Source organism: Anopheles coluzzii, chromosome 3, assembly GCF_943734685.1.
Source record: "Anopheles coluzzii chromosome 3, AcolN3, whole genome shotgun sequence".
Classification (NCBI taxonomy): Eukaryota; Metazoa; Arthropoda; class Insecta; order Diptera; family Culicidae; genus Anopheles; species Anopheles coluzzii.
The window spans coordinates 89,195,931-89,210,043 of record NC_064671.1 but is presented as its reverse complement, the minus strand read 5'-3'; the positions used below and the strand labels follow the sequence as shown (position 1 = coordinate 89,210,043).

The 14,113-nt window shown below is 45.3% G+C and overlaps 1 protein-coding gene across 2 annotated transcripts; it reads right to left on the bottom strand.

The window, feature by feature from the left end:
* Nucleotides 1-3: 3 nt before the first annotated feature.
* On the bottom strand, nt 4-13,966 carry LOC120959978 (transmembrane protein 165). 2 transcript variants are annotated; one of them, XM_040383817.2, is made up of 5 exons: nt 13,091-13,966; nt 12,612-13,010; nt 6,544-7,035; nt 3,969-4,293; nt 4-1,507 (listed from the first exon to the last, which is right to left on the bottom strand). In XM_040383817.2, the coding sequence occupies exons 1-5, from the start codon at nt 13,265-13,267 to the stop codon at nt 1,410-1,412; spliced, it is 1,491 nt and encodes a 496-aa protein (XP_040239751.2). In that variant the 5' UTR covers nt 13,268-13,966; the 3' UTR covers nt 4-1,409. The 2 variants fall into 2 exon arrangements, with proteins under 2 accessions (XP_040239751.2, XP_049466294.1); XM_049610337.1 differs by lacking the exon at nt 6,544-7,035 and having other exon boundaries at nt 13,091-13,959.
* Between the last annotated feature and the right edge of the window lie 147 nt (nt 13,967-14,113).

Here is a 14,113-nt window from a genome sequence, read left to right as displayed (position 1 = left end):
CACTTAACAGGTAATTAATAGCATTTTTATTTTATTGTTTTTTGTTTTACAGTCAGCGTTTGTTTTTTTTTGTCCTGAATGTGATCGCGATGTGATTTTGGGTGTGTTTGTGTGAGTGTGTATTCATTTTCACAAAATTGTTCACCACACCCAATTTCTCCATTACCTCCGACTCCTTTTGTATCGTATCCTTGGTACGGTTCCTCCTGCTTTCTTTACAGTTTTTAGTTTACAGTTTCATTAAAATCAAACACTCTTCCCTCATCTTCCTGTTCTCCTTTTTTTTGTGGAATAATTTTAATCACTGAAGAAAATGTACACAAATAACAAGGACCACACATGTGTGTGTGCCCCTTTTTGCAAGGAATTTTGCTTCACAAGCTTTTATATAAAACAAACAATACTTTTTCTTTTGCTTTGCCTTTTTTTACTACTTATCTCCGCCTATTATCGTCTATTCTTTTACTGTTCTTCCTATCGATTGCACCGTGCGTCCTAGTTCGGTAAAACCACGGCTTTAAAAATGCAGCAGGGATAGCTGGCTGGTGGCAAGATGAGCATTACAGGGTTTTCCAGCAGTGCTTATAGCTGTGGGACACTTGATTGGTTCCTTCTTGCGTGAAATGAACTTACTCTAATTGGAATTGGGTTGTAACAGCAGCCTAGTTGAACAAATCCAATAGGAATTTTGAAAAAAGCAACATATGAAGTTCACTTCTCATAAGAAAGAGTCCAGAAAGTGTTCCCCAACTATGATAATCCCCCGGAAAAACCCTGTATTCGCTCCGTGATCACTTGTGACTGATTGTACAACGACGATGGGGGGATGGGTTTGGTTTCCGTTTTAAATTACATTACAATCTTACTAGAGGTGGTGGTTGCCGTACGTTTGAACACCTACACACAGATGCATTAAAACAGATGAGAGAATGAGTTGACTTTCGGGAGAGTGGGGGGGGGGGGGGGGGGGTTGATTCCTATTGCTTACAATCCTTTTCCACTGTTAGACAAGGTTACGAAAATGTTTCGAAAAAGTGGAGGGAAAAGAAACCAATTATTTTCCTACTATTCTATCAATTCTTCTCCGCACGCACATCATACGTTCTAGGATTGAAGAGGTACATTTTAAAAATACATTATCAGTTTCATTTTTGTATCGTTTGTCTCCGTGTAAATCCGTTTCCTTGTACGGTGGCAGCTAACAAAAGCGAACCAAACAAGAAAGGAGCAGGATGATGATGATGGGTTGAGTTGTGTGAAGATAGAGGAAGAAGCGGGGGTGGTGGTGTCCCACTACACGGCCATTGGCACCAGTCCAGACCAAGAGTGGAACGACGAACAGGCACACGACGACGACGACACACACGAGATGCGCAAGCGAGCTTCAGTTGACACCCGGGGGCGCCCCCTTAAGTAATAGGCACCTTGACCGGTTCTTCTTCACCCGGGCCGAAGATGAGCGCACTGAGAGCGAACAGCAGGAACACAACACCACCAATGAGGGTAACTGCAAAGAGAGAGAGAGATGAGAGGTGGGAGAAAAGGTGAATGTTTGGTATGATTAGCTAAAAATGAATAGTTTCAATTAAACTTTGTTAGAGAATTCTATTGTTAGAGATTTGTGAGTGGGCCATTTTAATGAATGTCTTATAACCACATTCGACAAACGGCCCACTCAGGTGTGTGACTCATTTGTTCCCTTAAAAACGGGTAAAAACGAGCAATTAAATGCTTCTTCATTTGCTTTACTTCGCCTTTACGAGGATTGTAATCCAATCTACGAACGGTGATTTGATTCAAATGGAAAAACGATCCCTCTCCTAGCGGAAGGTCTATTGCGCCGCACCTCTCTATCAGTAATCGGTGCAATGGGCACGATCTGTTCGCTAAACAGGTTAATCGGCGTGTTTGGTCGTCACGCGCAACGCTGTTTCAGCTGCTTGAAATGAACGCCACGAGCTTGGCATTAATGATATTCGGATGGAATCTGTAGTAGGCTATGACTACCAAAACAGTTGATTTTGCCTCAGCAGAATTTCGCTTCCTAGGCATAGTAGCATATGCCTTCTTTAGTAATAAATCAGTTCATAGTTAACCACCAAACGAACAAGTTGGCTTTCATTTGCTCTCCGTGTGAATTGTAACAGAATCGATTATGTTGAAGGAGTGCCACACGAAACAGTACCAACTGGCATCATTCTAAGAGCTGTGCCCGATCATCATCATCAATTCTGAGCCGCCGATGGTTACGATACTGCTTCGATGCCCCAGGAAGGTCCTTCCATTGGTGTTCTTTTTTCTGATTCATTGTTTCTACTACCACTTGATCGTCGCATATCGATACCACTCGACGTTGTTGTTCATTTACTATATAATCGGTCCTGCGTGCAAGTAATTAGAGCTGCCCGTTGAGCTCTCAATCATCAAATAAATAAATAAATATAGTCCCAGCTTCGTCCGTCGCGACAGGTTCTTTGAAGTGAACTGATTTTTCAGGCTGTAGAATGACCGGTTGGCAGCCAGCATCCTTGCATGCAACTCAGCTTGCATACGATTGTCGTTGCTGACCTTTGACCTAAGATAGGTGAAATCTCAATAATTTTGGTACGTCACGCCTACGTTTGGAGTTGTTATTGGTAGGGTCGCTGATGTTGCCAGTTTGGTCTTTGCCTGGTTTATCTGCAGTCCGAGGATCTCTGCCACCTGCTTGATCCCTTGGTAAGCTTCAGCGACATAGGAGAGCCCCAGACCAATGATGTCTATATCATCAGCGTATGCCAGGATCTGGGTTGACTTATAGAAGATGGTTCCCGTAGTCTCCACCCTCGAGTCACGGATGGCCCTCTCTAGCGCCAAGTTGAATAGGAGACAGGCGAGCCCGTCCCCCTGGCGCAGACCCATGATGGTAGCAAAAGGTCCTGAGAGTTTTCCATCCACCCTCACCTGGCATGTGACGTTGGTCATAGTCATTCTAACTAGCCTTATCAGTTTGGCCAGGATTCCAAAAGAGCTCATAGCGTCATACAGTTTTACCCTGGCTATGCTATCATATGCGGCTTTAAAATCAATGAAGAGATGGTATGTATCGTGTCTGTATTCAGCCATCTTCTCCAAGATCTGCCGCATGGTGAATCCTCTTTGATGCGGGACAAGACGATCCTGAAGGATCAGGGAGAGTATTTTATAGGCGGTATTCAAGACCGTAATACCCCTGTAGTTAACCCACATTAACGAAATATTAATTGCACTATCAATAATGCGTCAGAGGACAAACTTGACACCTCTGTCAGTCGAACTCTAGCCGTGATGGCCAAAAAAAGTGAAGCAACTTCGTTTGTGGACATCGTATAAGCCTGTTCTGGCATTTACAACATCTATTGGACACTATTGGACAACAATCAGAGCATCGAAGGAACGCCTTGAAGTTCCGATGAGCGACTTGAGGTACCAAAGGTGGTCCGACCTCAGGAAGCAGAAATCGCGTCCACAGGGATTCACAGCGGTTTCAAGCAATGACGCCAACAACTCAATGCTATCATTTCAGGCGTATTTCGGCAGAATGTCGGTAGCACATTGGCCCCGATATTCCGATATTTCGATTAAATTTCGATCCTGGAAAAGATACATCCAAAGTTAGAGTACTTCATAAAATGTGACGCAATGTGACCTACGTCAATTTTTTGGCCGAAATCAATAAGTCAAGCCATTTTTCGGTGCCATTTGTAATCGCCTTGTCGTGGCTGCTGTCTAGACAAAATTGGATTTGGTGCTAATCGTGCGAGTCCAACCGAAAAGGCTCTATGCCCTATTTTGTGAGTACAGAGAGCACCACACAAAACATACAATGAAGCCCTATTTCAGGGGTGTAAAACCCAAACGCTTTAAGTCTGCGCCTTGCGAGGAGATTCTCAAGCATTTAACGAAGACCTATATTCGTAGACAAATCTAAGAAAAAAGAGCACACTTACCAGTACGGACGGAAATACGCTGGGCGATCATGCGCCCGCCAATCACAGCCAGTCCGGTGCAGATCGAGTGTCCGATGATGCCGCCCGCGATCACACCGTACACGTTTTCGCGCGCGCTCAGTATGACGGTGGTCAGCTGGGACCGGTCGCCCCACTCGGCGACGAACGTCATCGTGAACGCTTGCATGAAGATGCGCAGCAGCAGCTTCAGCGCACTGTTGTTGCTGTTGCGGCCCCGGCCCGTCCCCCGCCGGCCGCTGGTGGAGGCGCCCGATTCCGCATCCTGGGACATCAGACTGCCGCCCGCGTTCGCTTCCCGTTCCAGCTGTGTTCGAGGTGAATGGGGGAAAATAAGGGAAATGGGCGTTAATGGTATGCTTTAGTAAGTGGTTGTATCGTTCTGAAGGTAACACGGTCCCAAGAGAAAGAGAATTGCACAAAAAAAAACAGGAACTCCAATTCAAGCTGTTGTTGTGGTTGTTGTGGACGCCCTCGTTCAATGTGTGGTGGGGTTTGCTTGTGAGCTACTACACTTCGTGTACGTGAAAGAGGCTACAGCACATAAATACGTGAGTTGGTAGTTGAATTTTGTTTACTTTGTGTGTTCAATAATTCTGAAGAACATCGAATAATTCTTTTTCCCCCTAATCGGGTGACGTGTAGAGTTTGTCTTGGAAGTGGTTCGTGCAGGGTTTGCAAGTGATTATGCATGAGGTTCTACCATTCCAATTCACATGTTAGCGTCGTATGTAGGAAGTTTGTATGAGATGATGACTACAGAAGGAAGACATGCGCCACGGTGTGTAGAAACACAAATGCTCAGGAAGGGTAGTGCATCTTGCAATGTTTGCCACAAATAGAACACACATTGGATGGATGGATCACATATGAATAACATACGAACAAAGACAATCGTTAGTTTGTTATTTTAAATGAAATGAATAGGAAGAAGTAATACAACGAAAGATGAAAACAAAATGATTGACTTTGAAACAAACATATTTAAGAAATGCGGTTTTTTGGTTGTTTCTCGAAACATTTTGTTGTTTCCTCACAGTTTGTTGGTTCGTTCCCACGATTTACTGGACGTTTTCCAGAAAGTTTTTTTTCCAATGGGATTGTATTGATTTCCAACTGGATCGTGATAACGTACCAAAAGTCCATGGGAAACAATGCATATATGATGGGACGAAACCCTTATCGTGCAGAATTATGTTTGTTTTTAGTTTGTTCGGTCAGCCAATTTATTCATTTATTTTAGAAAAGAGTGAAAAATATTTTTTTTAATTGTTCTGAGTTCAAACATAAACAAAATAGAACACCATAGCGATATCTATTTTTGATTCAATTTCATCTAAATATTATGGTACAGACTATTAAAAATGAAGCTAAAGGAAGGTTATTGCAAACCAGTTTTATGAAAACTATACACGGATAAAATAGGACAAAAAGAAAATAAATATGTAAATCGATGATAAACTAGAAATATAACCTATGAAAAACAGCAACAGCGGGAGCTAAACAAAAAACCAACTTTAAACAATTAAAAATAGGCGCACAAAAGGAACATACTAAAACAAGAAAAGCTGAAAAAGCAACAAAAAGCAAGAACAACAATATCTAAACAGCGCACTCTAAAACAAACCCGATCAGAACAAATCAAACAACACAACAAAACCGACAACGAACAAAAGTGGAGACGTACAACGAACGTATCAGCGAATGCTCGGGCGCGACGGATAGCGCGATAAATCAACCAACACTCCCAACCCAACTGACGGAACACGAAGGAGGAGCGAAGGAAAGTGACAGCCGAAAGGGAAAGGCGTATCGACTTGCTGTGTATCGTCACAAAGCAAGAAGTTTAATTTTGTTTGTTGTTCGTAAAATAAAACAGCATAACAGGTTGCTTAAATAAATTACGAAACAAGGAGTACACTTTTCTTCTCCTGCCCGCATCGTTACCAAGACATCAAAAGGTACGTAAAGAGCTGAAAAGTCATTATGGCGATGATAAGAAAGAAATAGGAAAAATAGATAAATAATGTAAGAAACCACAGGAAAAAATAAGAGAAAGCAAAAAATGCAACAATAGTTAGAAACAAGGAAAAAAACTATAAAATAGAAGAGGATGAAAACACAACAAAACAGAAAACAAGGAAATGAGAAAAGCAGATAGAAACGATCAAAAGAGCTTGTGTGCGGCGGAATATAGTAGGCATGGAGATCGTAGCGTTGGTGTGTGAGTGTGTGTGAGGAAGCATATTTTCCAATTGGTGTTTGGGTGGTTGAAGTGTTTATCTTAAAGAAAAAATATGATAAACCAAGTCTTTGGTGGATTTTTTCTTTGTCTTGTGACATTTGCTCTCCCTGTGCCCCTCTGTGAGAGCATTACGTGTCTGTGTATGTTTGTGTGAGCGTACACTTGTTGGCAGGGAACAACAAACCAAACAAAAACAAAACGAAAAGCGCACTGCGCCTGGACTCAGCAAGCGTTGATTGAGTGTGGAGTAAGGGGTGGGAGGGTGTTGGGGGAAAGGGTAGCGCCCGTTTGCCCGATACTTGTTGTGCTAACCATTTTCGCTGCGGACCCGTTGGCGGTCGCAGTAGCCACTGTCAGCGACGTGGAGCTGCTGCCCGCCTGCGAATCCGCCACCGCCCGAAGCCGCTGCCTCTGTTCGCCCCGCTCTCCGCCACCGTCCAGCAGTAGCACCGTCTTGCCTGCGCCCTCTCCTTCGCCGCCCTGTTGGGCAACGCCGTCACTCTCGGTGGTCGGCAGCTTCGCGCCACCGTCGGCAGTTGAGATTCCCGGTTTGCTGCCAGCGCCCGGCCCGGTCAGCTGGGTGGCGGACGCGGACAACCGCAGCGTCCCGCCGGAAGACATGGTCGTGTGGTGGCCGCCCGCCTGCGGTTCGACCAGCGAATGGATGGAGCCATGGTTGTTGGGGCCGTGCTGCCGGCGGGGCAAGATGTCGGACGCCTTCGATCGCGGCTGCCCTTCCTCCCCGTCGCTGAGCGGGACGAGCTCGACCGTTTCCTTGCGGCTGCCGCTCATGGAACGGGCGAGCTGTATTTCGTTGCCGGTGTTGTTGTCGTTGTTGTGGTTGTTATGGGTCCAATAAATGCAGCGGGAAGGCCGGGAACACGCGTGGAGAAGGGATTTTACGAAAGTGAGAAGATTTTATGTTTTTTTTTTAATAAGAGAGAGAGAGAGAGAAAAACAATGAATGGGGGGACACAGAGGTCAAAGAGATGAAAAAAACGGGGTAAATGGGCCTCAAGCTCACTTTTCGTACCGAGGGGATAGAGAAACAACAGGCAACTGTGAACGGTCGAATTTTCTTATCATGAATGTGAAATAATTAATACAAAATAAAGAAAAAAACTTAAAATTAAATGAAAACATGGCAAAGAAATGTAAGCAAACGAGAGAAAAGTGCAAAAACGAAGAGAAGAACGTTTTGGGAGGACAAAGAGAGAGAGAGCGAGAGGAATTAGTAATAGTGCAGAAGAAAAAGCTTTTGTGTAGCTATTTTTAGCGCGTATTAGTTGCGAATGAAGCGAATAATGGTCGAATGAAGTCAGCGCGCGTTTTTAGCTGCTTTGGCAGGAGATTCCCATACTTGAGAGAGGGATTTGAGACACATTCGTCAGGACATAGATCTCGAAATTGAGTTGCATAGTAGTGATGGCCGGGGACGACCCAAACATACTAGGTCGGAGCCATCCGTAAGCGACCCGGAGTCTACATTGACCCGACCCGACTCGAACTAGACTGCACTAACGGGTCGGAGCCACTTAAGCCCACCTTGGACCGACCCGTCCCGGATACTTCATAGCAACATCTTAATTCGTTTTCCTCAACATGAATATCTCTCTAAGCTGACGGTCCTCGTGAAGATTTACCCTAAGGAGATTTCACTGTATTAATAAAACGCGTAGTAGACCTCTTCATAACTTAATTTAGCATAACAACCGTTGTCGGTCAAGGCCTCCTTATTTACCACTAGTGCGCTTGGCTTTCAGTGTCTAATTGATTACCCAGAGCAGAATAGACAGAACTACGTATGGGCACGTATAGTACGGTACGCACAGTCCATTCGGGACTTGAACTCATGACGAACATGCTCATTAAATTGTAAGTATTGACATCTGTGCCACCAGACCGGCCCATTCTGCATAACATTCACGGTTATTTAAAAAAAAATAATTCGATGGCATTAAACTATTATTTAATAGTTATTCTAAATGAAATTGTCGGTTACATTTCCTCCGCCATCTCCAACGTTACATCTACAGGACGCATTGCATCCAACCGTCGAAAACGACTAATGAACAGCGCGAAATTCACTTAAGGTAAGGTAGGCAAAATAGATAAAAATAAGTTGACCGATTGGAAAATAATGTGCAAAGAAATAGGATCCATTGTACGGCACACGTTCCCAAAAGTATCTGGCATATGGAGCAACATGCGAAGATGTTTTACAGCTTTACAGGAAGAACCCTGACTTTTTACGCCTTTACGCGGCATTGCCGAGATTTTCCCCAATTCCCGTCAGAGGGCGACATAGAAGCAATTAAGTGAACATAAGGCGCCTGATGGGCCGATTGGAACTTATATTCTAAAATTACCTAAAATATTGGATCTGAAAGTACAAGGATATCTTTCGCCGTTGGACTTCTCAAACGGGTTTTTTTGCCCATCAAATAAAAAAAACCGAATTACAGGGTTTTCCAGGAGTTCTCATAGCCGTGCGACACTTTATTGATTCTTTCTTGCGTAAAATGAACTTAATGTATGGGAATTGGATTCTATATAGCACGCTTGTTGGACAAATCCAATGAGAATTTTCAAGGAGCCAAGAAGGTCCTATGGAGTCCAATTTCTAACACATGAAGTTCACTTCCAATAGGAAAGAGTAAAAAAAAGTGTCCGACAACTATGAGAACCCCCCCGGAAACCCCTGTCCGGTTCCAAAATCGGATGAAGGAAGTCCTGATGTAGTCGTTAATAGTTAGTTACATCTCACTTTTGGCCATCTCATCGCTGCTTATATCCAGATCAAGCTAATAAAACCATCACCTAGTTGCATGCATAACGAATACTAAAATTTGTTATTTCTATAATAATCATTTCTATAAGAAATTTAAGAATTTTAACTACTATGAGATGGTTGAATTACTAACATGGGCTGGTATTATTGAATCCGTTCGTAGCGGGAACGTACGGCGCTCACATGAAATTCTAGGGATGGCAACACATTTCTTTAGCCCGGTCCTACAACGCCGCGGTGAATAACTGTAGCAACCATCTAGTACGTTAGGGAAATGAGTGTCGGGACGTACGCCGCCGCTACGAACGGATTCAATAATACCAGCCATGATCTCTGTGACTTCAACGCCTACTGAAGTTATTTTCGCTCTCACGCTATTTACTTTCATCCGTCCTAATTGCTCTGTATGCTTCCTTCTGTTTATTATAATTTCCTCTCTATTTTTTGTCAATATTTTGTCAGTTATCATTATTTCTACATTTTAAAATTACAGTAATTATATTTAATTTAAGACGCACAGATTCCTTAGTCCTTGCTGATAGATTGTTTAGTTAATCATTTATTACCCTAACAAAGCTAAAAACCGAGAAACAAAAGCATAAAAATGAAGTTTAAATAACCATTTTCATGTCTAACACTTTCCCAAAATGAAATAAATGGAACTATTATATACATATCACACAAATCAAAACGCTCAACACACAAGTTCAATTGTAAGATCGGCCCAACAAGAAGGCACAAGAGATAAAACCCCATCTTCACACGCGTGTTTGATTCGTGGCCCATTTTTGTCGCCTCGCAAAGGTTGGCCAACTTATTGTCTTATGTTAATATTTGTCCCCCTGATAATAGCCGCATGTGACTCACGCAAGGAAAGATAGTGAGAGGAGTAGTAGCAAAAGCGAGCAAGCCACAGTTATGAACGACTGCAACACACTGCTGATGAGCTGTTGTTAAAGACACAGTGCGAGAGCAGTTATGCGACAGGAAATTATTTCCACCGAGTGTGTTGCATTTATCGTTTTCAAGGGCACACAGTAGCAGCAGCAGCAGCAGCACCGGCGGTGGCATATTCCGCTCCACACCCGATGGGCAGGTCTTCGAGGAGGGTTCGAGGCAAGGGAATAATTAACGGAACAGTTGTAACATCGGCGGACGTCGGCTATTGGATTGTGTTTTTGTTTTAGTTGCTATTGTAAATAGAAAGAGGGTCTAAAATCGTCTCGGGCGTTTGAACAGGAATGGGCAAAAGGAAAGGCGAAAAAGAAATAAAAGAAGCAGCAAATAAATAAAAGCAAATACATAAGGGAATAAATCAAATAAAAGGGAAGCATCTCAATGTAATGCAATCGTAACAGGCCAACTGTTCAAAGCGTTCATTCCAGACGACATTGTAGTGTCCATCGTCGAACAATGGCAACAAATAGGCAGATAAGATTATACGCCATCCATGAACAAACGGCTTCTGGCCGAACGAACGCACCACGTGTGTGCGCGATTGCATTTGCAGCATAGAAAGCATTGGCAGCATAACTACCGTAACACCATCATGCGTTACTGTGGGCTTCGTGATTCACCAGCAGTCGCATTAGCCTCATCGTCCGTGAGGTGGTTAATGTGCGTCCGATCCCGTCGTTATCGACCATGTGTATCTCGGAACACGCAGCCCCGCCAGCGACTACGTGAGCGATAAAGTCGTTCATAAATCGGGTGGGGGAATCGAAGGAACAATCGGACACAATCAGTGCCCGCCACACACTCACACTCACACACTCACACACACACACAAAACAAATATCAATGACAAACTTGACACCGGTGTCCCGATGATGCAGTGGTGTGGTTTGTCTGTCCTCCTGTGTTTTATCACGCCAATGAGCTCACGGGAAGCACATTTTTACGCATCGACACATCGACACAAAACAACGCAAGTAAGTGCATTGCGGATCGATAAAGTGCGCGGTACGATAATCGTCTGTTCCCATAGCAACAACAGCAACGGGGGATATCTGGTTGAAATCGATGACGCTTAAATACTCGTGCAGCATATTTCCATAGCAAAGAGATGTCGTTTGGAATGCGCAAACAATTTAAAACATTTCATTTAGAATTCAATTACGCTACTAACTGCTTGCAACAGATGGCCAAGCCTAAACTTAACACTATAGAGCAGTGATGTGCTCTCTGGGGTGTACCCACGACTCCATTCCGTCTCCGACATTTGTTAGTCTGATTTCGACTCCGGCCAAATTGGAACCACTAGATCCGCCCGGAGTCGGAGTCGTCCGGAGTCGTCCAGAGTCGTCCGAGACGTCGAAGTTGTCCGGAGTCGGAGTCATTCCGAGTCGTCTAGAATCTGTCTAGAGGCATTTCAATTCGTTGTGGTTCGTTTGTCTTTCACTTTGCGCGTGCACTTCGTGTAGCAAAACAAAAGCCTGTTTTGAAGGCCGACTACTGCTCCGAATGACTCCAGGCGACTCCGGACAATTCCAAACGACTCCGAACGACTACGCAGGGCGAACCTACCATCCGGAGTGGATTCCGCATTTATCAGAATCCGAATGGAGTCCACTCCGGAATTTGGCCAACTTTACCCATCACTACTGTAGAGCACGTAAACTTTTTTTTTTAATTTTTTTCCATCAAACAGGTTTTATCTTCTGAACTGTTTAACAACCGTTGCTTACAAACCCTGGACAGCTACACGTCCAAACAGAACGATTTATAGCGTGAACGAAAGATTACAGCGGCTCCTGAGATCTCTCCCTGGGCCGCACGAGGGAGGAGGAATCACCAAACCGCCCGCTGTTCACCAAAATTATCACCTTCCCCCCCACCCTGGCAGGAGGTTAATTAATTCGACTGAACCGGAACATACGCAAGCGGAATAGGAGGAGTGTTTGTGAGTGAGTGTGTATAGGAAACGAGTCAAATCAAGTATGCGTGTTTGTATGTACGTGTACGGCGCGGTAGGTCAGGGCCGTCCGAGATCAGATCAGTAAAGCACAGAAGCAACTGAAGAATTAAACTTTTAAAAATAAACCGCGTGCTTAAACCATCAAACAACGCAGCCAGACAGGCAGACACAGGGCATACTGATAACACACAGAGGGAAGGCTGATGCCAATGCCGTACGCTCCTAACGCGTGGGGTTAATGGCACTCTTGTGTCTCTTCTCGCTTGCACTCCAAGCAAACAAACTAAAACGTAAAGAAATAAAGTAAACGAACGTCCATACAAAGGATGCACAGTAGAAACACATACACGAAATCTATATCAATCTCGGGAGGAAGGGCTAAATGAGGGGAGTGGTATTTAGCTAAATTGCGTGAAATAAAACATTACAACCTAATTCGTAGTATGATGAATGCTACATTTACCCGACCCGGTACTTTGATGCTGTAACGAATCTCCTTTTTGTTTGAATTTGGCGAACAACTGTGTAACCAGGCCGACAACGAAACATCAAACACCGAAACATCCCCCCAATCAAAAAAAGGAACAACACTCCCCGGAGTAAAGGGTGAGCAAAAGGGTCGATGGATGGATGGATGGGAGGATGGGACGGAACGGAGCGCGATGGACCTACCTCGTCTTCGCGCTTTCGCAGATCGGACTGCACCTCCTCCAGCTCCTCGGCCGCACCGGTCGCCGACATGTGGTAGCCGTCGTACAGCATCTTCAGCCCGAACAGGGCGAACAGCGCGGTCGAGATGTAGAACGTGTAGACGCGCGGTATGATCGTGGCCGCGATGCCGAACAGCACCGACAGCACGGTCATGAGGGCGAGCGCGGCAATGGCGCCGGCGAACACGGTCAGCCGCGGGTGCCGCATCGCCATGATCGCCGCAATGAAGAACGTTTTGTCGCCCAGCTCGGACACGATAATCACCATGAAGGAGGCGGCGAACGCGTGCACGAACCCGATATCGGACGAGAGCAGTCCCTTGCCCTCGGTCGGCGCACTGCTGCTGCCGTCCGGGGAGAGCTAGCGAGGAGTAGAGAGGAGGAGGAGCTCGTTAGTATGACGCAAACAATAGGGCTGACCGCTCACACACACACACTTACCCCATCCACCTCGGTCACGACGGAGATGTCCTCCTGCGGCATCTTGTCCGCCCCTATGCCGGCTGTATCGAGCATGCACACCAGTATCAGGTAGAAGACGCACACGTACATGCAGTGCACCAGCCGCTGGGCGATGTTCCGCAGCACGAACTTGTTCATTACACTTTTTCCGGACATTTTGCTGGCTGGCGCGGGGGACACTACGTCACTCGGAGCTTGCTCTAGCTGACACTTAACTAGTTAAATCAATACGAGGCGAAGACGTAATGGATATAAGGGATTGGGGAAAATCAATTTCCTGCCCAACCAACCAACCTAAGCAAGCTGTGTGCGTTGCTGTGTGGGTAAAAGGGGGAAGGGGAGATTGTTGATTCCGTGCGGCCTCCTCTCGTGTGGACGAGACTGCGTACAATGGACAACACACTTTCACACAAAGCTTTTCTTTCACACACACACACACACACACAAACTCCGAGTTCCGTGACACGGTGGACGATGTCGGTGGATGATGATGTGGATTCGATTCGCTCTTGCCGTAGACTGACGCGCGTCCGACACTGTGCAACCCAAAAGAGGACACCTTTTTCTTGCTTCCAATCTTCGTTCGACCCCTTCACGATCCACGCACGTACGCTTACACCCGGGCCCGGTGGTAAAAATAACTGATACGCGACGCGTTTATCGTTCTCCAATTGTCAGTTCGAGCCACGGGTACAACACGGCGCGGGTAGCCACGGCGAGCACGGGGAAGTCCGCGACGACGGCGACGTCTCAAGCTGACCACGGAAAGTGTGCAAACAAGTGTGTTGAGAGCGAAGCGCTGGAAAGGGGAAGCCAGTCAGTTGGGGAGGGAAACGCGTGGACAACTGTTTTTGTTCTTTTTCCCCCTTTGACAGCAACCCGTGCTGTCAAACAACGGTTGGAAGGGCTTTCACAGTGGGAATACACGAGGACCTAAAATGCTTGACATTTTGTACTGATAAGTAAGTCTTTTGTAGTTAAAGGTAGAACAAACATGACAAA

Excerpts from the sequence above, each read along its gene's own strand:
- LOC120959978 (XM_040383817.2), bottom strand. The coding sequence starts at position 13,267 with ATGTCCGGAAAAAGTGTAATGAACAAGTTCGTGCTGCGGAACATCGCC. Across the intron at positions 7,036-12,611 it reads TGCGAAAGCGCGAAGACGAG|CTCGCCCGTTCCATGAGCGG; the intron begins GTAGGTCCATCG and ends AACGAAATACAG. Across the intron at positions 4,294-6,543 it reads ACGGGTCCGCAGCGAAAATG|CTGGAACGGGAAGCGAACGC; the intron begins GTTAGCACAACA and ends CCTCGAACACAG.